Raw genomic sequence first — 25,144 nt, 5'->3', positions numbered from 1 at the left:
CTCAATAGAGGGATCAACAATTTTTTTTGTTATATCTAAGTTGAACTTTAGACCCGCACGCTGGACGGTCTGAAAAAGGTGTGTAAGGTTGTGTAGATGTTCTGGTGTGCCTGACCTCATGACAACAGTGTTATCCAGATAGTAAATGCAACATGGATATGTGGCGTGAGCTGCTCTAAAAAAAAATGACGCTGGAAGAGTGTTCGTGTTCTTGCAGTGCCTAAAACTAATCGTTGAATTTATACACCCTGGGTGGGGCGGGGTGGGGTGGGATGGGGGGGGGGGACGTTGTTGACCAATAGCAGCTGTTGAGATGCTTCGTTGAGAGGAAGTTGCAAATATGAGGTCTACTTTTAGAGGAATACTGACCCCCTGCCAATTTTGCTATTAAGGGTAAGTGTTGATCATGCATTGAGCCTTTACTCACTTCAAAACCACGACAAAGGCAGAGTTTCCGGGATGGCTTTTTTATCATCACTAGTGGCGTCGTCCTTTGGCTAGACATAATTGGTTCTATCTCACCCAGCTCCGTTAACCTATCAAGTTTCTGCCTGGCTTGTTGTTCGCGTAGTGCTAACAGCACAGGTCGCACCTGAAAGAAACATGGCTGTGCAGGTTGGTTTTAGGGTAATATGGACAGCGGTATCTTTTGCTTTGCCGAGCTCTAGTGAAAAATGTCAGAAAATCCTTAGCATATTTCTTGTAGCTTCTGGAATGCCACTTGTTCTGAAACCAGGTTTACTGAGTATGAAATAGTAAATCCGACAAATATGAACACATCCGATCCAAGTAAATTGTCAGGCACTGTTCGCCACTAGAAACGTTAATTGACGTACCAAGTTTTTGTAAGCAATGTTCGTACTAATGTGAATCTGCTGCTTATAGTAGCTCGAATGTCTACAAGTATCGGGCGTCAATGTTGGAGCATCAAGGTGGAGGTACTTTTGGGCGTTAACGAGAAATGTTGCAGCGCCAGGATCGACTTGCATTTGCATGGGATTGTTGTTAATGTTCACGTTTAGAAATAATTTATTTGGTACTGTTACCTTGGTCTCGCCCACTGATCTGATAATGCTTATGTCCTTGTGATGTTCACTTTGCATTGCAGCATGAACTGACATAGACCACTGCAATGTGCCCTTACTTTTTACAGTTATTGCAATAAGGCCAATGGTTTGGACATTCAGTATGGTCATAATTAATGAAACAGGCGGAGCAAGACGGAAGTGCGCGGCAGATTTCACTTGAGTCCGCTGCTGACGTGGTTTTTTGAGGCATGGTTACGGGTATGCAGCTCTCAGGGCCAGTTTAAGGTCCAAGCGACACCAACAGCCGTTTGGGACGCCAACTCCTATACAGGACGTATCACAATTAGTGGCGACAACTTGGGGTGGCAAGTTGAGAGGGTTGCCAGGGGCGTCCAAGTGCAAGATTTGTTATAGTGTGTGTGTGTGTCACAATTAGTAGTGAAAACTCACACGGGTGGAAGTGTACAAAGGAAAAGGAGGGGAGGAGGGAGGGAATGGCACCAAATGATAAGTCTCTTGTGTTGAATATGTTCTCGAACCGGTTACGGCTGCACTACCGCGATTTCTGCCTCGTTTGATCTGATGGTGCCCGAGCGATTTCTGCAGTCGCTGTTAACTACGGTTACATCCTTCCATTACTCTAACTGCCGGCCAACCGCTCGCGAAACTGCAAGTGACTCAGAGAGCGTTGGACCTCTTCTAAAGTGGGGTCATCAGATTGTAATGCCAATTGGAGGACCTCATGGTCTGACGTCAAAAGGATTACTGCATCCCCGGCTGTAGCATCAGCACGTGACTCTTCATACTTGGTAGTGACAAATTAGCACTTCCTACTAAGGCCTTATAACTCTAAGCACGATATGTATGGTTAGATTGCTTCTTACAATTATAGAACACTACCCTCGAAGATATAACATGAGAATTGCGGTGACTATAACTCGTTCGTTCGTGACACGTTTCCTTGAATGATAGTAATGTGGGTTCCGTGAGAGGAACTAACTTGCATAATAAGCAATACATGCGATGCTAAATCTGTCACCTTAAATACTGTCCAACGTCTGTGCCAGGTGGATACACCAGTTCCCGTCAGATCACTGAAGTGCCGTCAGGTATGACCAGTACTTGGATAGGTGACTGTCCATGGACGCCGTGTGCTCTTGGCATTTTTTCCTTAGCCTTTATGGCAGAGGGGAAAGGAGAGGTGATGGCGGAAAGATCCTATCACCAGTCCTTGCGCCAGAGTCCTGGATAAAATTCCAAATCTCTTTACATTGTTTCATGGTGAGGGCATGTGAAGCTACTGACTGTGATCTGTACATCGGATGGGAACATTATGCTTGGCTGCCTCTTGGTGCTGTTCTAGGTGAGTAGTCTGTGTGCTGGCACCATGTTTCACCCTCTCCCTTATTTCATTGTCATCCAACATGTAGATGACACCAAATTTCATACACACTCGTTACAGTCACTTACACTTTCGAGTAACACTTCAGCAAGACACAATGCTCTGGGTTTGTAAAGGAGAGGTGCATACGGGTGTGAAGGATAGAAAACATCTTTGCAATTGAGGCGGCTGAACCTGCCCCTCAATTATGCCATATGACTTCATCTTACTTTAGCTTGAACGCTGTGAAGTGTTGCCATAACCTCTTTTCATACACCTCCCAACCCTCGTCATACACTGGGAATGGCGACAGATAAGCTGGCTTTGGTGCTGTTTGGCAGCTAGTCCTGCCAGCAACATTTTCAACATGACTATGGTTTCTTGCTGGTGTTTTCCAGGCTACTGGCTCTTCAGTTGCTTTTGTAGTAGGCTTTGGAGTACAAATGCCGACGAAGCACTCACTGCCATCGTCACACTTGTCACATACACACATGATAGTCTGAACGTCTGTGTCGCCACTTGTGTGGTGACTAAGCATACAAGAAGAGTTCACACAACAGTAAACAGTTTAATAACGACAGAAAATTTCATGGTACAGCACAGATCTTACAACACAAGTTCAAACTAGCACAGCAAGAAACAGAGTCCAAGATTGCAGCCAAGTTCAGTTCACGAGGGAAGTGCTCGTGTAAGTGTAAGTGAGACAATGACACAGGTGGTCTCTGCCCTGGGTTACAAACAGACTGTTGGTGCCACGGTCAACCATGGCGCAGCTGGTTGGCGCCGGCGCCCGCAGGCCTAGGTGAGGTCCCGCCCTCAGGGCAGTTCAAAAATGGCTCAAATGGTTCTGAGCATTATGGGACTTAACATCTGAGGTCATCAGTCCCCTAGAACTTAGAACTACTTAAACCTAACTAACCTAGGGACATCACATACATCCATGCCTTGGCAGGATTCGAACCTGCGACCGTAGCGGTCGCGCGGTTCCTAACTGAAGCGCGTAGAACCGCTGGGCCACAACGGCCGGCTTCCGGGTTAGTGGTGCCGCCGTCAAGCAACGATGTGGCTGAGTCAATACCGGTAACTGAACGTGCTTGCTCCATGGAAGAGAGGCGGCGTCCAGTGCTGGTCTGGCGACTCCTCGACCATCGATGACAACGCGATTGGTACGAGAGGGAAAAAAATGACGCTTTAGTGGGTGTCTTACCATAGTTACCATTACAGCATGAGCAAAAGCTTTTTGCCTTTCCTTATGCAATTTTAAAAGTGTGACCTTGCTTTAGGCAAAGAAAACAGCAGTTACACAACTTAAGTACTTGAGACCTTCCCGTACCTGCAGTACAGTTTGGCAGTCCTGAGGCCACGGACCTCTTCATTGTGTTTAGAGCGAATTTGTTCAGAGAGTAGTGCATCCGAATTTGGTTATACTTCTCCGCATATCTTCTGAGGAGTGAGTATTCCATCTACTTCTTCCGCTAGAAACTCCAGTGACTTTAAAACGTGCTTCGTAGAAGTATCTTTTTACGTGGATTAATCCTTGTTAAACGAAAGGGGTGGGGGGGGGGGGGGGAAGGAGGTACTTTACGCCCGCCTTTTGAAACTATTGTAATCTAGTTATGTACTTTATATTTCATCATTTTGAAATTTTTTTTAATGATTTCTTACTCCAGATTCTATAACTGCTCTGAAATTTTCGCAGGAATGTTAACCCAAGACTTAAATCTTGGTAGTGAATGTGACTTTTCACAACAAATGTCATATCCATATTTCCAACTTCAGGACCCCTCTTACCTGTCCATATATCTTTAAAAAGTATGTTGTGAATAAAACTCATGACAATATTAACGAAATCTGTATTTTTTATTTTTATTTTTTACATTTATAATGATGGTTGTCTCTGTCTACAAATTACGGAAAATGCGTTGGTATCGCTAAGATTGTGGTGAAAGATATTTTCAAGTACCTACTGAACAAAGACTTTGTTGATAAAAGTTAACAAAAATAACAAAATTCGTTTGTTTTTTTAATCTTTTTTGTGGTGGGCACAAAGTATCTCTTTCCCCCCCTACCCCTCTTTGTAGTATGCGTTATGGAAAAGGCATTGGTATTGCTAGGATTACCTAGCGATGACAGATTTCTTCTGGGAAGATGCACAATATCTGCAAAACTAAGACTGTGCCATAGGCATTGACGTTTCCCACCAGTGATTTTAATGCCTGTATTCTTCAGTTACATTCTATGGACATTCAAGTGCAGTTTTCTGCAGATATGAACTGTAAAGGCACAATCGCTTCTAAACAGTCTAGGTGCACCTGAATGATTCTATTACTATCACCGTACATTCATGAAGAATTTTCTTTGTATTTTCGTAAGCGGAAGAAGTTATGGTGATGCCGTCAATGAGCATCTGAAGTTCACCTCTGAGATAGGCTTGAAGGAAGACGTCTTTTCTAACAGTGACCGAAGAGGATTTGCTATCCACTGAGCTTTAAATTGTTCTCAGAATCTAGGCCAGCTCTCTGCATCTCCTGAGAAGGACTCTAATTTAGTGAACGGTAATTTGACTGTCTTAGTAACTGCATTTGCGGGAGGGACTACATTCACACTTCAAGTATGCATGGATTCAGAGACCCTTCAACACCGCCGAACGACACAAAAAGAGCGCGTTTCGCTTTATCAATATAATCCTTATATACAATTATATCAGTATCGTAATACTCCTCTTATAAAAGGTTGTATACTTGGTCGTCTAGCCGGAGAGCAGTGTCTCATTTGAGAATTCGCAGATCAATTCTAGAGTGCGATTCCAATTCTCGGGTTTCAGACACAACCTCGTTATGAAACAAGACAGCAGTCTGACCTACATATGATTCAGTCCAGAACAACTTGTTACCAAAATAGTGTCCTACATGCTAGGATACAGATGGATAATAAGTTACCAGCTGAAATAAAATAAAAAGAAAAAGAGAAATACCAAGAGTTCTCACATATAAATTAAAAAAATTTCTTTTGGAGCAACACTTTTACACAGTAAATGATTTTTTTTTTTTTTTTTTTTTTTTGAGAAAGGTAGTAAATGTTAGCTAATTTATTAACAATTGATCACTTAGGCCTGATTGTTGTGCACATTCTCTTCAAGTATGCAATATACTGGTTTGTATTTATTCCCATTTTTCTCTCACCATATTCCATTGCATTTCACCTCATAGTAAAACGAAGTTACAACCCACCCAACAAGTGAAAGTACAATGTGATGTCTATTACCTTCTTATAATATTGAATAAACTTTCATGAAACAATTAAAATTGTAACAATAAAATTGTAAAAGTTACTTAAAAATGTATGCTGATTTGTCCATTATTATATCTGCATATTGTACAATATTATAATTACTTGGATCAACAAAATACAATACAATACAATGCAATACATCATGCGTTTATGATGCGGAGGATGTAAGTGGCCTGTTATTAAAGGTTGTCTTGGTAACTGCCATAAACTATGCTGTTTCTTCCAAATGTGTTTCGATTTCCTAGGGTATGGTTAGGCAGGAACCCAAGAGCACAGCTCAAATTGCCACGAGTGAAACGAGTAGCTACCATATTTATAATCTTAGTTCTCACAAATGTTCGGCGTTTCTTTTCTGAATGTGGCATGATTTCCTATCTGAGTGAGTTTAGTCAGGACCCTAAGACTACAGTTCACATTATTGTGAGTTCAACGACCAGCAGTCATATTTATAGTCTTGTTTCTCATGAATATTTTGCTGTTTTTCTTCCAAATGTGGCTCATTTTCCTTGAGGATTTTTTTTCTAGTGCTCTATCTACTTCAGCTATACAGCTCAATTCTTTTTGTTAATTTTGGAACACAACCTACGACCAGCTTAGAGACAGAAGTGATGACACTTTCTGAAGGACCTGACCATCATTTTGCAGGAAAATGTTCAAGCACAGACCTGACCATCATTTTGCAGGACATTGTTCAAGCACGTACAGTGCAAGCTGTTACCGATTTATTTGGCTGATAGGGCTGCTAAGTGTTATACCACCTACTGCACTCCCCTGACGTAAGCCATCGTGAGTTCAACTCGATTTCTAAACTGAAGGAAACACTTCATGGCATTCGCATCAGCACTGTTACAGATTCGTTGGGCTATATTGTTGTTGAAACGTATCCTGACAAATCCTACATCACAAATGTGATCATTGGGATGATAATAAATAAATAAATAAATAAACAATAGACCGCGCCGCTGGAACTGTTAACACAACTGGGCCGCTGGAACTGTTAACACAACTGGCACTGCTAAGAGTATCCTACGGCTTCCACATCAGTGGCAACAGGTTATACACAATGCTGGTGACTACTTTGTAGGTCAGTAAAACTTTGAAACAGGTATCTATTTTGTACGAGCTGTAAATAAATAGTTGCCGCTATTAAAGTTCCAACCCTTGTATATATGGCATCTTTGTTTAGAACTATACATTAGTACATCATTTAAAAGTCTTCATTTATAATCCTATAATGGCAAAACAGGTCATGCCTCTGCAAATAAGGCACTGGAAAACATTTCTGTAAAGATAGAAGGAAAGCAATGAGATTAGAGCATAATGCCCTCTCAGTGATGATGTCATTAGTTATAGAGCATTAGCTCAATTAGGGAATGATGTGCTACAAAGTTAGCAATGTCCTTTTCTGTGAAACCATTGTAGGATCTAAGCAAGGGAGATTTGAATCAATGGCCTCCTGAATATGACTTCAGTATCTTACCCATGTGACACATAGTTCAGTTAAACAAATGAAGGTTATCAAATTATCTCTATTTGCATGTACATTTCAGTTTCAGCTCCATTACAACTGCTTCAAATACTTTTGCATCTACACACAGTATGGCCTTTTACACTAAATTTGAAAAACAAAATTGCTTATTTCAGATGTACATTCCCTTGAAGAAAGAGGAATTATTGCGCATGAAGTTTCTTGACAAAATTTGCATTATGGATATTGTTTTGGAATAAAGAATAGCATGAATAGCATAGGATGTTCTTGTTTATGAGAAAATTTTATTCTTGTGCCATAGTCATCATAAATGGTAATAGAGAAATACATTTTCTGACATACTGGTATCATCTATCAAGATGTCTGATGTTTCAACATATTTTCTTCAACAAATATTACTGTTTTTACCATACTGGAATTAATAGCTTGCATAGTATTTCTACTGCTTGTGTATAGTATAGACAAAACTGTAACTGCCACAAAACAGTAGTGAAAAGTGGATCAGTTACATTAGCGGGCAAGGAAACCTCCATCCACAGGCAAAGTGATTCCATTTACCATCGCTGCTTTGTCACTTAACAGAAACAGAACAGCATTGACAATGTCTTCAACCTCTGAAAACAGAATAGAACATTTTATTAATTAAAATTTACAGAGTCCATTGACTGTTTACATATCATCATAATTAAACGAAATAAATCAGTTCATAGGTAATTTAACATAATTCAGTTGCATAGGTGCATGCAGAACATTTACAGGTGATTATCTACAATAGTGAAAAATAAAAGTGGACATATTATGCTTTTGTCATGTAAATACTACAGATATATTAATAAATGTTTATTTATAGACTAGGAATTGTCAAGAAACTCAATAATGAATTTCCTTTTTATTTAACCTTCTTATTTGTCCTGGTCTTTGTACCATTTGACTAGTAACTCAAATTGGCTGTCACTGCATAATTTACCTCTTTACTGTAGTATCCTTTGAGAGTTCCTCCAACCAAATGCCATTTGTTCCTTGTATGTTGCAGGTTGGGTATTTGATGCAGCATAATGCAAGCAGCAGAATGTCTGGTATTTATGTTGGGGAAAAGCCAATATGGTGTTTCTATACGGCCAAGCAGATGGAAATGGTTGAGAGGTAGCACGGCCATACCAGAAAAAATACCCTCGCAGAAACCGACCACACCACACAAAATTTCAAGCCAATTTTGGTGTTTATGCGATCATGGGTCCTTTCAGACAGATGAATGTGCAGGGAGGCAGTGAATTGTGCATACACTAGATCTGGAAGACCACTTTCTACAAGATATTGAGACAAACCTTAGTACAAGCTCCAGGCAAGTATTCCACCAATATAGTGTAAGCCAAAGTGTGGTAATCCATGATGTGATATGTGAATGCATGCATTTCATCTCATGAAGTCCACTTTGGACATCTGTTGTGACATGATATGATACATCTCTGTACTATGTTCCAGGACAATTTTTTGTCATTGCATGCACACTGCCCATTTCCAGACACATGTTCATAGAACCTTTTTTCCTCCAATTTCAGTCAGGAAGCTGTCCTTGCAGTTTGTCAGTTTTTATTAACGTTCACCCTCTAGAATGAGCCTTTGCAATTCCCTGTCCAGTTTTTCTACCATTCCCACCATGTTTAAACTTTTGACATTCCACACTCTTGATTTTTTCATTATTTTCTCATGGTAACCTTCATGTTGACAGTCGCTGCCTGGAGATCCAAAAGGGGGATGAATACAGAACTTTTTCAGTAACAGGCCACATTTTATTTATTTATTTATTTGTCCATATAAATCTCTTTTTCACTACATATATCGTACAAGTATACTGGACAGAAAATCTTTCTAGCTATTGGTTTTGCAACATCAAATATACATCATTTAAATTTTTATAACAAATTGGAAGCTATACTGTTAATAACTATAAATTTGATTAAATACTGTATATTTATAACTTATTTCTACAATTAAAGATACAAATTACACTTTTTCTTGCATAAGATACTGTGAGATTGAATAGTAGCAGTTTTGCAGCAGGTAGGCTGCCACAGACTTTTTGAAGTTTCGTAGTTCAGAAAGAGATTTTATATATCTTGGTAATCTATTGTATAGTTTTGTACCTTCATGATATACACCTTTTTGGTATAATGTGGTGTTACAATGACAAACATATATGTCACTGTCTCTTTTTGTACTGTAACTGTAGGCACTTTTGTTTTGAGGAAAAAGGTTTTCTTTTCTCAGTATACTTTTTTTGACATGCATGAGTACTTCCAGTATATAAATGCAGGGAAGGGGTAAGATCTTTAGATCTTTAAAGAAAGGTTTGCATGCCAAAGTATACAGCCCTAACTGTTTCTGCACTAGTATTGTTGCAAAGAATTCTTGCTACATAGCTCACTTATGCTAGTTTTGAATTTAGGGATGTGATATGAGAGCTCCATTCAAGATTTTACTGAAATGAATCCCAAGAAATTTAGTTTCAGTGACAGCACTAATGTTTTGGTTATCTACATATATTACTGGTTGTGCTGCATTTTCATTTTGATCTGTGTGGAAATTCATAAGTACTTTTTTGGGGGGATTGACTGTTAGCCTGTTTCCGGTAAAGCATTCAGACACTTCTTTCATAATGTCTTTTGCAGATGCAGTAAGATTTTCTTCTTTATTCTTTCAATCAATAGACTGGTGTCATCTGCAAACAGTACTGGCTGTGAATCCCTAACATGTAATGGAAATCATTAATATATACCAAAAACAGAAATTGATCAAGAATTGAGTCCTGTGGAACACCATGACTTAGTCTGCATGGTTCTAAAAGCTGCACCTGGAGTTCATTTCCTTCCATGTACTTAATTTCAGTTACCTGAGAGTGATATTCTAAATATGATTTAATCATCTGATTCGGCACACCTCTTATACCATACTGTTCGAGCTTTCTCAGGAGCACACAATGATCAATAACATCAAAAGATTTTGCTAGGTGCAAGAATAAACCTGAGATTTTTCTGTGGTTGTCCACTGCATTTAAAAGAATGGTTTATCAGGTTAAAAGTCACTGTTTCAGTTGACTACTGTGGTGGAGGCATGTTCACATCCAGATATAAATTATTCTTGTTGAAAACTTTAGTTTGTTCTAAAAGGAACACTTTTTAAATAATTTTCGAAAACCCTTACAGTGGTGACATCGGTCTATAGTTATCCATACGTTACAGGTCACCTTTTTTTATATAAGGTATTACTTGTGCCATTTTCAATTGCTGCGGGAAGACACCACATGATAAGGATGAACTGCATATGTCTAATAAAGGAGAGAGTAAGTGTCTTGCTATAATTTTTATAATATAATTTGGAATATCATCAACACCAGCTGAGTAATTACTCTTCAGTAAATTAACAGTAATTAGGAGTTCAGCTGGGCCTATTGGACTGAGGAACATGGATATATTATTTATTTCAATAGATGAAAGTTCTTTCCATGCTGTAGTAGATGGATTACCAAATTTTTCCTTCACTAATTTTCCAACAATAGTTGCATAATAAGAACGGAAGTTGTTTGCAACTGCCCTAGGATCAGTGACATTCTTGCCATCATGCGATATCAAAATATTTTTGTGAGCTGTCTTCTTCCCTAAGATCCTGCACAGATTTCCACATAGACTTAGTTTTATTGGATGACTTCATACTATATTTGTCATTTTCATTAATTTTTGCCTCTTTTTATAACATATTTCAAAATCAACTTGTATTTTTTGAAATAACTAAGAAATTCTGGACTGCTGTCAGTTTTTGAATGCAGAAAAAATTCTCACTTTCTTTTACAAGATACTCTAATGCCTGATGTAATCCAGTTTTTGAATCTGTCTGTGCCTCTGGAAATCACTTTCCTTTGTGGAAAAGCTATGTCAAGTTTATGCTTGAAAACGTTCAAAAAATTTCCATCTTTTCATTGGTAATAGAGGTATAATATACTTCACTCCAAGATTGTTCTCTGATTATATACTGGAAGTGTTCAGTACTTTTCTAACTATAACTCCTTTTATGGATAATATTTTGTTCACTGGATGAAATCTGATTGACAGGTATAGTTAGTAATTATGAAAGGTGGTCACTATGTCCAGTATCAAAGTTTTCTGATATACACTTGTCATGTTTACACCTACCTGATCAAGGAGAGTGACACTAGTTTTTGTTACATGTGTTGGAGAGCTAACAGTCAGATGTAAACTGTAGGCTTTTATAATATTTAATAACTTTTCTCTGTGAGAACTACGGCACAGAACATCAATATTAAAATCTACACGCAGTGCCATTGTTTTCCCAGTTGTCTTGAGTTTGCCTAAAGCAAGGTCCAGCTTTTTGAAAAAAAAAAAACACTCATATTGCTAACAGGAAATCTATTCACACATAAAATAATAGTTTTTTTCAGACATTAACTCAACAGATGAGATTTCAAAGTCTCTTTCACAACTTAGTTTGCATACAGAGGCTATACTCTTATAATCTACATTTTCTTTTACATATATACAAGTTCCCCATGTTTTGAGTCCATTCTATGAAAGCAGTTTGCAAGTTTAATATGTAATGTTTTTAAGTGATGAAAATATTCATTTTGTAACTGTGTTCACAAAAACATAAAACAAAAACATCTTTCCATTCTCTATTGAGGAGTATATTTATTTCATCAACTTTTTTTGTTAATGACTGTTCATTCTGGTGTACAATCTTTAGTTTGTATTTGCAGTTCAGTTCTGTGTCACATTTTTCTGTGATGCAGTCTACTTCCCTAGAAAAGTCTTTCACTCTTTTCATAAGCCACCACATCTTTCTTTACGACCCATTTGTCCAAAGTACTTTGAACTGCTTCTATACTATGCCTCTTGTGCTTCAAATTTACTAAAAGACAGATTTCTTCAATCAAAAATTGTTTCCCACTGTGACTGAAATGAAGGCCATGGCTGTTATGCATGAATCTGCGTAACTTGCCTACATTTATGAAGTTAACATATGCAAATTTATGCATACTTTATCTACCTCTTTGTTTACCTTACTCTTCCTATTACTTTATTTACACATGGCCAAGGAGTTAGGTCATATCTGTGTGGTTGATTTACAACAGCTACATTTGTGTTGCCTAATTTGAATAGCACACTTTCAGTAACTGTGATGAGTTCACTACCCTTATCTCTGGCAAATTCATTTGCTGCTGGACAAATTACAACAAAATTCTTTTGGGCCAAGGTTTTCACATGATTTCACCACTGTTTTTGTCATTTCTTCAAAGCCTGCTCCTGGCTGAAAGGCCTAGACACACATTAGTTTCTGTATGTGACACGTTTTCTGATATCTGATGACCATGATTATCAGCAAAAATTTAGACTTTTCATTCTTTTTAGCACACCTGAGGCCAGTCGACAGATTTTTTAATCACATTTCATTGTTTATTATGCAACATGAGTGAAAAATTTTACAGTGCGTTGCTGCTGTTGTTTGTAATTATTTTCTGTTCTCATATGTTTCTGAGTGACAATTTGTAAAATCGCTTTTGTCATAATAGCTATTTGATGCACTTACTTTTAAGTTTCCTAGTTTTGTGCTGGTTCCCACTGTGATTCTTGCTCTGATTACATCACTGGTAAGTATCTGATATTTCTTTGATGTTGAGTCGATGTGCTGTTTGTTGAGTTTTACAACCAGTGTTTTGCAGCTGATTCTCCAATAAGGCTACAATTCTTTTAAGTTCATCAATTTCACTGTTTTTTGTAGTTAAAACAAGACAAGAGTTATCACAATGTTTACATATGGATGTCACTGCCACAGTTTCTCACTCAATTTTGATCTTGTAATGATATTATTTGGTTTTTTTCTTTAACTTCACAGGAGTGACATTCTCCAGGTCAAGTCATGACACCTTTTTTGCATTGAATAGATAAAGACTCATTCTTTTTTACATTTTTCATGGAACTTGATCTTCAAACTTGATCTTCACATACCTACTGTCATCGCCATCTTAACTCAAGTTTGTACATACACATTATGTATCTCTACTGTAGTTTTTCCTGTTGCCTTCTGCATCCTCACGCCATTGCGCATTTCATATTCTTCCACCTTTAGCTCATTTTCCCACCCAAAGGGCAAGAGGATACCCTGAAACTCCACCTCCTTCTTCACTCACTTCAGCAAGGCTGTTGGCAATATGGGGGTTGGGGTAACTCTTTGGTAAACAGGTAGTAACTTAAGCAGTTTGCTGAATCCCAAGACATAAGAAAAAAACTGAATGTCTTTATATGGCTTTAGAAAAATGTGTAAAATAAACTTGAATAGAGATAGGTGAAGATCATGATGAATGTATAAGGGAGGAGACATTTTTCGAACAAGTGATTTCCAGTTGCTGATGGTGGTGATAATGAATTAAAGCTGAAGTACATTTTACAATTTATAAATGAAATGAAGAAAAAATTTCTGCTTCCACATAGTTATTTAAGGAAACTATAGACTCTTTGTTTTGATAATTGAGTTGGAACTTAGAACACAAGTTTCCATGTGAAAGTTAATGCTCGGAAGATTTTTGTGATGAAAGTCCATTACAGTGTAATGCATAAAGTTCTAATCAGAAAGATGGACGCAGTAAAATCAATTTATACTAAGACCATATTGTGTCTATTGGAAATGGTCAAGACAGTGTGACCAGACACTGTCTTCTGACAGTAAATATTAAAATAGGATCAAACACTTTATTGTCATAAATTATTTTTGTTGCTTTTTGCATATTTATGTTGCCTGTGCACAAATAAATTGTGGATAGTGAACCAAATTTAAGTAATCAATTACCATCTGTTCTGTAAGATTTCACTTACTATTTACCTGTGTAGTACAAAAATAGGGGCTGCCCTTTGACTATTTTGAATTGTGTTAATCAAAAGTGGGAAACACCTGTTCTCCTATTTAATAACATATATCAAAGGTGAATTTAATTTCATTGAATTACAACATGTATTTAGACAGTGGGAAACACCTGTTCTCCTATTTAATAACATATATCAAAGGTGAATTTAATTTCATTGAATTATAATATGTATTTAGACAGAATGGTATCAAAGTGTGTTTTGCAGTTTTACTACATACCTGCAAACTTGCCAAGTGGTATCTCGGACAGCATCTTTGATGCCTTTTCTGGATCTCTCCAGGCAAATCTACCCATTTCTGTTAAAACTACTGTGGGATTTACAGTATTCACTCGAATGTTATGTGGTCCTAATTCCACAGCCATTACTTTCGTGATCTGATCAACTGCTGCTTTTGAGGCACAGTAAACTGTATGATTTAGAAGAGCGGCCTGAAAAATGCATGTTTGATAATTAATATTGAAATGTTTATAACTTTCACAATTTTGTTTACATTAATGTCATATTTCAGTCACCTGTGAAGCTTGTGAAGAGATGTTTACAATGCTCCCTCCAGTCTTTCTCTTTACCATACCTTCAACAACGACCTGGCTGACATTAATTATGGGCTTCACATTGACTGCAAATGTACTGAGAAATCAGAATGACTAAATTAGCAAATCACTATCGAACTATTTTATAGTCAATGAGTTTCATGATATTATGAAGAAAAATATAAAATAAAACCTTTGTAATGGTACTACAACAAAAATAAAGTTTTATTCAAGAATTATCATTATTTTAAGTCTGTTTACAATGAAAAAAAAATGAAATGAGTGTTTGGCAACATTGGCTGGGAGGCCCCTTGCGGGGCAGGTCCGGCCGTCTTGGTGCAGGTCTTATTACATTCAATGCCACATTGGGCGACCTGCGTGCCAGGTGGGGATGAAATTATGATTAAGACAGTACAACACCCAGTCCCTGAGTGGAGAAAATCCCCAACCCAGCCGGGAATCGAACCCACGCCCGTAGGACAGCAATCCGTCACACTCACCACTCAGCTATTGGGCAGACTGTTTATAATAAGAAATATGAGGACACAAAAGATCAGATGAGTGATATCTACATCTATAACAGGTATTATTTTTTCTTGTAAATAGCAAAGCCCACTTTTTATTGTATCATGTACTAAGACTTCTGCTTACTAAACAAACAAATTTTCTATTCATTGCTAATTTACATTACATTATGATTTCACTCTGTTTGTGGAAATTCCACTAACTGCAATTGATATTACAAATAGGTGTGCAAGATAAATCAGTCTGTGAAAACATACCACTTTTAAACATAAAGAATGAAACAAAGATTCATATTTGTAGTGTTTGGTACAGCAAGTTTCATGATTGCTTTCTGTAGTCCTTGTTGCCTATGTGTAGGATTTATGGTGTCAGTAGCTAAAACATATACAGAATGCTCATTTTTTAAAAAAAAATTGTATGACAGTTTTTGGCATGTATGTCATCTGTCTTTCTATAATTCTCATTTTCTTCACTCTCACCTAAAATACTCATGCTGACTAACAGCACCAGCTACAGCATATATGGAATGTGAAATCTGTGGCTAGTTTGAGGATTTTTTGGTAGGGATGATGCAGCAAATTACCTTCAGTAGAGACTCATTGATAGAAGTAGAAATAACTTTGGATGTGCCCCAAGAAAGTGTGTTGGGTCTCTTCCTATTCATGCTATATATTGATGACCTTGTGAACAACATTAATCATAACAGAATGAAAAAATTTAGTATCCTACAATATCACTCCCATAGGAATCATAAGGACAAGATTAGATTATTTCCAACACACGCAGAGGCATTTAACAGTCATTCTTCCACAGTCCATACTTGGAAGTATCATGAAAAAACTGTGATAACTGGTACAATGGGAGGTAGCCTCTGTCATGTGTTTTGTAGAATGTGAGTGTAGACTTATTCAACCATTTTTTATGTGAGTGTCTGTCTTTCTATAATACTCAAATTTCCTGACAATCTACCTTACACACTCATAATGAATAACAGTGCCAGTGTCTAGCCTCTAACCAATATGCATGTGAATCACAAACACAGGATTATTACTTAAGAAAAGAGTTCAGAAGAGTCTTGCACACTGCCACCTTTATATGCACACTAGATTTCCCCAGAATTTCTGAAGTAAATTTTTGTATTTCATTTGATATTTGCTTGATTATCAGTTCAGAATTCACTGTATAAGGCAGAAATGTTTTCCAAGTTTGTTGAATTTCCTCACTTTTATTTAATGATTATACTTCCTTTATAGAACAGCAATGTCAACATACTTTTCCTAGGTATTCTATACCATTCCTAGGCATTATACAGAATTACCCTTACCATTTACACAAAATGTTAAAGGGGCACAAGATGAAAATCTATTATTAGCTATGCACGTAAGTCAGTTATTATCTGCAATTTAGTTATATTTTTCAAAATGTTCAAATGTGTGTGAAATCTTGTAGGACTTAACTGCTAAGGTTATCAGTCCCTAAGCTTACACTCTACTTAACCTAAATTATCCTAAGGACAAACACACACACCCATGCCTGAGGGAGGACTCGAACCTCCGCCAGGTTAGTTTCGTTATCACTGCCATGCTGTTAATCATGGCTGCTCTGCTGTCTGTTTGCACCAAAGGAGAGCAATGTTCAGTGATACATTTTTGTGGTTGGAAGACGTATCAGGGGCCGAAATACATCGAAGACTTTTGGTACAGTACGGGAACAGTGTTTTGCCACAACGGAGTGTCTACAAATGGATTGAAAAATTCAGAAATGGTCACACAAGTGCTACACAAGATGAAGGAGCCGGATGACCACTTACTTCCACAAATGAAGAAACCATTGAGTGTTCACGTGAAATGATTCTCTTAGGTAGACAATTAACTATTGATAAAGTGGCACATCATCTGCAAATTAATCCTGGTTCTGCCTGTGAAATCATCCACAACAGACTTGGATTTCATTAAGTTTGTACAAGATGGGTCCCAAAACAACTCACACAGTTGCATTAACAAATGTGCTTGGAGATCTGCAAAAATCATTTGGATCGCTATGCTAATGAAGGGGACAACTTTTAGACAGGATCATTGCTGGTGATGAAATATGGATCCATCATTATGAACCAGAGAGTAAATGGCAGAGTATGGAATGGAAATGTCCAAATTCACCATGCAAGAAAAAGTTCAAGACCCAACCACCCACAGGAAAACTGATGCTTACAGTTTTTTGGGACATACAAGGTCCACTACTGGAACATTATGGGGAAAGAGGCACAACAATAAACAGCGTACATTACAGTGAGATGCTTACTGCCAGGCTAAAGACTGCAATTCGAAGCAAATGCCGAGTATTGCTGTCAAAAGGTGTTGTATTGTTGCACAACAATGCCTGTTCACATACTGCTGCCCACACTGCTGAAACGCTCCAGAAACTCAAATCTGAAGTACTGAATCATCCTCTATATAGTCCCAATCTTGTCCCTTCTGACTATTGACAATTTGATCTTGTACTTGGCTTAAAGAAGAATGTTAACAGAATATCGTTACTCTGATCTTGTGTAGGGCTGTTTCAAGAGTCTTCTGCAGTTCCAAGTCAGTGAAAGCCATCTTCTGTCACATTCATAAAAACTGCCAAAAGACTCCGTGAGTCACCCTGCCTTTGTCAACATTGGGAATTGGAACTCGCACAGTGGCACCCAAAGGCACAGAAGGAATTTTTTTGTCAGAATCTCTTTTCATTTCTTTGACCTGAATGTCAAGGTTCAATTTTGATTTCATTTTACTTTGGACAGCTTTCTCAATTCTTAAGCAAACACTGCACAAAATGACAACAGTTGTCGAACTTTTGCCTGCATGTAGGACGATTAGGTCAGGATTTGTTTTGAGGTTGGGTGTAGGTACTCTTTCTTGTATTGGAAGGTTGGTGGTCTGAGGAAGGGACCTGGGGAAGTGTGTTGAAGCTAAATTGGAGGTAAGGAATTCCTTTGGAATCAGGGTGGTTTTGGTTGGAAGGATTGGTAGAAAAGAAGGGATTGAGAGAAGGAGAGAAGGCCTTTGACAAGTCCAGTATGGTTAAATTTGGGTGTAGGACTAAAGGCGAGGGTTTGGATACCACTGAAACTGTGGATCTGTGGATTTGGTGGAAAGATTAACAGCAGTGTTGCAGGAATCTTTTGGCTCTGGATTTGGTGGAGAGTTGATACGGAGTTTTAAGGATGTGGCAAGCTGAAAAGGTCAGCTAGGCAGTGTTTAGTTGTTATGAGGGGTGGACAAGGAGGAACACTGTGGATATTATAGAGGTTGGATAGTGGTGTCCCAAGGCTGCAATAGGATGTTAGCAGGTTGGATAACTTATGGAGGTAGTGTCTGTAATGTTCCTCTAGTTACTGGGGAGCAAAGGATTCAATTTCGGAGACATGATGTAAGGAGTAGGGATTGCACAGTAGTAGTATCTTGTGGAGGGAGCAGAGGTGATTCTGGAATGTCGTGCCATGGAGATGTGTTTTTGCAATACCAGGCCCATGAGAGCCATGGATTGGTGGAATCTGAGAAGGTGTAGGTCACTGTGAAAAGATGGGTGGGCTCCATAGAAAGGAATCTTTGTGGTTAAGCCATTTGGGGAGTTCCATGGTTTACACAGCATTTGATAAACAGGGTTTTACCCAGGGATACTTTTCTGAACTGGTGTAGAAAGATGGAGCAATGGTTCATTGTGGCAGGAATGGTGTAAAGTAAGCGGGAATGACTCAGAAATGGGCAAAATAGGTGCCGATGGTTGTGAGAGGAGCTAAATGAGCAAAAAGATGCATAAAAATATGTTAAGACATGAGAAACATGTACAGATACACAAAATATGCACAGATAAGTGAAAATATGCACAGATACATAAAAATACACACAGATACGTAAAGATATGCACAAATACGTTAAAAACATACAGAAACATGGGAGAAAAGGAACGATGAGGGGTTTTTGTGTGTGTGTGTGTGTGTGTGTGTGTGTGTGTGTGTGTGTGTGTGTGTGTGTGTGTGTGTGCATGTGCGTGCGCGCGCACGCGCTGCAATAAGTGAAGAGAGAGGGAAGGGAAATGGTTAGGTTGTGTTTCAGAAGTTCCTATGGCATGGACAGTTGTGAAAAATGAAACGCTAACGTATGTCAGGATGAGAGATGAAGTGGGATCAGTGGGAATAAATATAACTATTGGAGCAAAGACACTGAGAACTGCCATTCCATAGAGAACAGTAATAGAGCAAAACTTCACAGGTTTGTAGGATAGATGAAAAGCCCTTTGGCAAAATCAAACAATAGGAATGCCAGGTATGAATATAAACAGTGTAGGAAAAGACAGATTGCTACTTACCATAAAGCAGAAACGTTAAGTTGCAGACTGTCACAATGTTTTCAGCTGCAGCCTTCATCAGGAAAAGAGAAACACACATCATTCATACGCACAAGTAAGCACAACTCATGCTCACATGACCACCAAATCCACCATATTGGGCCAGATTGCAGCTATCGCATGGGATGCAAGCAGCAATTTGGAGGGGCAGGAAAGTGGAAGGGATAGTAGTGTACAAGTGGGAAGAGAGATGAATGCTGTCTGGTGAAGTGTGCAGGGACTAGAATGTTGGCAGGTGCAGCATCAGGAGGTGGTGAAAAAAGGAGCGAAAAAAGAGAGGAGCAGGGAAAGATGGGCAGGTACACTGTCAGAGGGTGGCAAATAAACAGTTGGGAAATGAGAATGGGGAGGAAATGATAGGACAGAGGTAGTGGAAACTGTTTGGTGCAGGGTGTGGGGACAGTGTGTTACCACAGGTTGAGGCTGGGTAATTATGGGAGCAGAGAACATTTTGTAACGATTAAACATATCTTCACAATTCAGAAAAGTTGATGGTGGAAGAAAGGATGCAGATGGCTCAGGTACCAGTAGTGATGCAGCCACTGAAATCAAGTATGTCATGTTCAGCTGTCTGTTGCTCCATGGGGGAGTCAACTTTGCTCCTGGCCACAGTTTAGCAGTGGCCATTCATCCTGGTGAAAAGCTGGTTTGGTAGTCATACCAATATAAAAAGCTGTGCAATGATTGCAGTACAGCTGGTAAACGAATGGCTGCTTTCACAGGTGACCCAGATCCTGATGGGATACGATAAACCTGTGACAGGAAAGAAATAGGAAGTGCTAGTTGTGTGGCTCAGCAGGATTTGCTCCTGAGTCTCTCACTGGAATTTGTTCTCTGTGGCAGGAGGTAGAAATTGGAAGTAGCATGGGAATGGAGTGGTATTTTATGGAGGTTGGGTCGGTGATGGAACACCACTTTAGGAATGGTGAGAAGCATCTTGGATCTCTCATTTCAGCGTATTATGACAGGAAATCAAAGCCCTTGCAAAGGATGTGGTTCAGTTGTTCCAGTCCAGTGTGGTACTTGGTGATGAAGTGTGTATGAGAGATCTGTTTGTGGACTATATCTGTGGGTTAGTGCCTGTCTGTGAAGGCCTTGGTGAGACCTTCAGCATACTGGGCAAGGCAGTTCTGTCACTGCAAATACACTTTTCCTTTGGTATATAAACAAATCCATGGCACAGCCATGGGCACCCGCATGACACCATCCTATGCCAACCTTTTTATGGGCCATCTAGAGGAGACTTTCCTAGCCACGCCAAACCCCTTGTCTGGTCCAGGTTCATTGATGATATCTTCATGATCTGGAATCAGGGCTAAGACATCCCAACTGTGTTCCTTCATAACCAAGACACATCCTCTCCCATCCATTACACATGGTCCTCCTCAACCCAGTGTGCCACTGTCCTAGATGTTGACCTCCTCCTCTCTTATGGCTCCATCCACACCTCTGTCCACATTAAACCCACCAACCACCAACACTGCATGCATTTTGACAGCTGTCATCCTTTTCACAACAACAAATTCCTCCCATAAACTCTGGTCACCCGGGGACAGCGTACCTGCAGCGACAAGAACTCCCTTGCTTGGTTTGCTGAGGGTCTCACCAAGGCCCTCACAGACAGGCACTATCCCTAGTCTACAACCAGATCCCCCACACCATTTCTCCTCACACACTTAACATGTCATTTTTATGGTAAGTACCAATCAGTCTTTTCGTACATCGTTTATATTCCTACCTGGAGTTTGCTTTATTCAATCAGTTCATAAACCTTAAATAATTGGTGTTCCCTACCTTTAGTGGCTCTAAAAGATATGTCACAATGATTTATCATTCATTTACATCCACATCTGTGTGGATACTCTGCAAATCACATTTAAGTGCCTGGCAGAGGGTTCATCAAACCACCTTCACAACAATTCTCTCATATTCCAATCTTGTACAGCACATGGAAAAAATGAACACCTATGTATTTCTGTGTGTGCTCTGAATTCCCTTATTTTATTATGGTGATCCTTTATCCCTATGTAGGTCGGCATCAACTAAATACTTTCTCCTTCGGAGGAGAAAGTTGTTGATTGGAATTTGCTGAGAAGATTCCTCCACAGCAAAAAGTGCCTTTGTTTTAATGATGTCCACTCCAAATCCTGTATCATTTCAGTGACACTCTCTCCCATATTTTGCAATAATACAAAATGTGCTGCCCGTCTTTGAATGTCCTCCTTTTCACAATGCAAGTAGTATCATTAAGCCTAAGGGAGTAATTTCAACATATGAAAATATAAATAATATAATCTTCAAAATTAACTTCTGGTTCTCTGCAAATGGACTGTCACTGAATTTAGATAAAACAGAATATACCATGTTTTATGAACTGTAAGGTACTTTTTTCTTCAAAAAATTTCCTCCAAAATTCAGGTGGATCTTATACTCAAAACTAACATAAAAATGTCCTGTGATTGATTTAAAATTCATGGCAATCTTAAAAAAGACCACGTATTTGATGCTGTGGAAACCTATCACTATTTGGCAACAATGGGTTCAACTGGTGGCAGCAGCAGTACACCACTGTGACAAACAGGAGTTGCAGCTTGCTAACACTGTCTCCTTCCTGCCCCACCATCACAAACCAGAACAGTGTCTAGCCTATTGTGCCAGTGAACTTGAATTGAAAGAGATTTGTGTTATCAGTAACAGTACAATATATTTGTTAGTGGCTAGTTTTGTAATGGAAAAAATAAAAGGTATTCATATGATGCAGGCTATAAACTGAAAGCAATAGCTTAAGCAGAAGAACATGGAAATAGAGCAGCTGAGTGACGTTTTGGCCATCCACCAACAGAAAAAGCCATTTGTGATTAGCAGGCTAGTAAAGAAAAAAAGGAGGACAACTAAATGTTCAAATAGAGGACTGAATGTGGTTCATGGTGTGGGTTCCTGTTGTCATGTCCTAGTTCATGAACCACGGGCAACGTATGAGTGGCCAAGTAAGTGGTCCTGACAGTTGGGATACCAGTTACTTTGAAATAAGGCCGGGCGTCTTGGACATATTCTGAGTCGTGGTCACCTTTGTGCTCAGATGGCAAAGACTACCAAATCCACCGGTTAGTCCCTCAACCGTTAGGGGTAAAACTCAATGGGACCTGGGGCAAGTACGGCTAGCAACCTTCTTCCCTGGTACTTTAAATGTGATGCTGGCAACAATCAGAGCAAAATGCCTCGGACCTTTGGAGGTGACAGGGTCCCACCTATAATTGACAAACCAGGGACTCCTAACATACAACTCGGCAGACAAATGGTAACGAGATGGGGAGCTATTAATATCAATGGGGGCTACTCTGTGAACAAGGCAGACCTGGCAGAGGCTGCAAGTAAGATGAGGTTGGATGTTTGAGCTGTTAGTGACATTTGGGTAAGGGGTGAGAAAGAAGAGGAAGTGGGAGAATACAAGGTCTACCTGTCAGGATTCAAAGCAGGAGTAGCACAATGGGGTGTAGGGCTTTACATCAGGAAATAAATGGAACCCAGTGTAGTTGCAATAAGGTATGTAAACGAACAACTGATGTGGATAGATTTGACAGCATCTAGCAAGGAAATTAGGATTGTGTCAGTATATTCGCATTGTGAAGGGACAGATCTAGATAAGATGGATAGTTTTTATGACACACACAGTGATGTAGTTGTTAGAGTAAAGGACAAGGACAGTGTTCTGCTCATGGGTGATTTTAATGCCAGGATTGAAAATTGAACAGAAGGGTATGAAAAGGTTACAGGTAAATTTGGAGAGGATATGGAGGCCAACAGGAACGGGAAACAACTCTTGGATTTCTGTGCCAGTATGGGCTTAGTAATCACAAACTCCTTTTTTAAACATAAGAACGTTCACCGGTATACTTGGGAAGGCAGGGGAACCAGATCTGTCATTGACTATATAATAACAGATCAGGAATTCAGGAAGGCTGTTAGGGACACACGTGTATTTAGGGGATTCTTTGATGACACTGATCATTATTTAATCTGCAGTGAAATTGGGATTGTGAGGCCAAAAGTGCAGGAGGTCAGGTCCATATGTAGGAGGATAAGAGTGGAGAAACTTCAGGATAAGGAAATCAGGCACAAGGACGTAACAGCGATCTCAGAAAGGTGCCAGTTAGTTGAATGTAGTCAATTACAGTCACTGGAAAAGAAATGGACAAGGTACAGGGACACAGTACTAGAAGTGGCTAAAGAATGTCTTGGAACAGTAGTGTGTAAAAGTAGGATGAAGCAAACAGCTTGGTGGAATGACACAGTCTAGGCAGCCTGTAAAAGGAAAAAGAATGCATATCAAAAATGGCTACATACTAGAACTCAGGTAGACAGAGAAAGTTATGTTGAAGAAAGAAACAAAGCCAAACAGATAATTACACCATCCAAGAAGAAATCTTGGGAAGACTTTGGAAACAGGTTGGAGACTATGGGTCAAGCTGCTGGAAAACCATTCTGGAGTGTAATTAGCAAACTTCGAAAGGGAGGTAAGAAGGAAATGACAAGTATTTTGGACAGGTCAGGAAAACTGCTGGTGAATCCTGTGGATGCCTTGGACAGATGGAGGGAATATTTTGAAGAGTTGCTCAATGTAGGTGAAAATGCGATCAGTAATGTTTCAGATTTTGATGTACAATGGGATAGGAATGCTGATGGAAATAGGATCACATTTGAGGAAGTGGAGAAAATGGTCAATAGATTTCAGTGCAATAAAGCGGCTGGGGTGGATGAAATTAAGTCAGAACTCATCAAATACAGTGGAATGTCAGGTCTTAAATGGCTATACAGGATAATTGAAATGGCGCGGGAGTTGGGACAGGTTCCATCAGACTGGACAAAAGCAGTAATCACACCAATCTTTAAACATGGAAACAGAAAAGATTGTAACAACTGCAGAGGTATCTCTTTTATCAGCATTGTGGGTAAAATCTTCTCAGGTATTGTTGAAAGGAAAGTGCGGGTATTAGTTGAGGACAAACTGGATGAAAATCAGTGTGGGTTTAGGCCTCTTAGAGGTTGTCATGGCCAGATCTTTAGCTTACAGCAAATAATGGAGAAGTGTTACGAGTGGAACAGGGAATTGTATCTATGCTTTATAGATCTAGAAAAGGCATATGAGCGGGTTCCTAGGAGGAAGCTATTGTCTGTTCTATGAGATTATGGAATAGGAGGCAAACTTTTGCAAGCAATTAAAGGTCTTTACATAGATAGTCAGGCAGCAGTTAGAGTTGACGGTAAATTGAGTTCATGGTTCAGAGTAGTTTCAGGGGTAAGACAAGGTTGCAACCTATCTCCACTGTTGTTCATATTATTTATGGATCATATGTTGAAAATAATAGACTGGCTGGGTGAGATTAAGATATGTGAACACAAAATAAGCAGTCTCGCATATGCAGATGACTTAGTTGTGATGGCTGATTTGATTGAAAGTTTGAAAAGTAATATTCCAGAGCTAGATCAGAAATGTAAGGACTATGGTATGAAGATTAGCATCTTCAAAACGAAAGTAATGTCAGTGGGAAAGAGATATAAACAGATTGAATGCCAAATAGGAG

General features: G+C 39.1%; 1 protein-coding gene across 1 annotated transcript in view; it reads right to left on the bottom strand.

The window, feature by feature from the left end:
• Positions 1–7,453: 7,453 nt before the first annotated feature.
• The window catches only part of LOC126236199 (L-xylulose reductase-like), a 57,127-nt gene continuing 39,436 nt past the window's right edge, over positions 7,454–25,144 (bottom strand). Inside the window, exons 3-5 of the mRNA XM_049945310.1 lie at positions 14,634–14,748; positions 14,339–14,549; positions 7,454–7,803 (exon numbers count right to left, since the gene is read on the bottom strand). Of these exons, the coding sequence (XP_049801267.1) occupies positions 7,700–7,803; positions 14,339–14,549; positions 14,634–14,748 (430 nt within the window). The 3' untranslated portion in view covers positions 7,454–7,699. The remainder of the gene's footprint in view (positions 7,804–14,338; positions 14,550–14,633; positions 14,749–25,144) is intronic.

This window comes from Schistocerca nitens, chromosome 2 (genome assembly GCF_023898315.1).
Source record: "Schistocerca nitens isolate TAMUIC-IGC-003100 chromosome 2, iqSchNite1.1, whole genome shotgun sequence".
Lineage (NCBI taxonomy): Eukaryota > Metazoa > Arthropoda > Insecta > Orthoptera > Acrididae > Schistocerca > Schistocerca nitens.
This window is presented reverse-complemented; position numbering and strand designations above follow the sequence as displayed.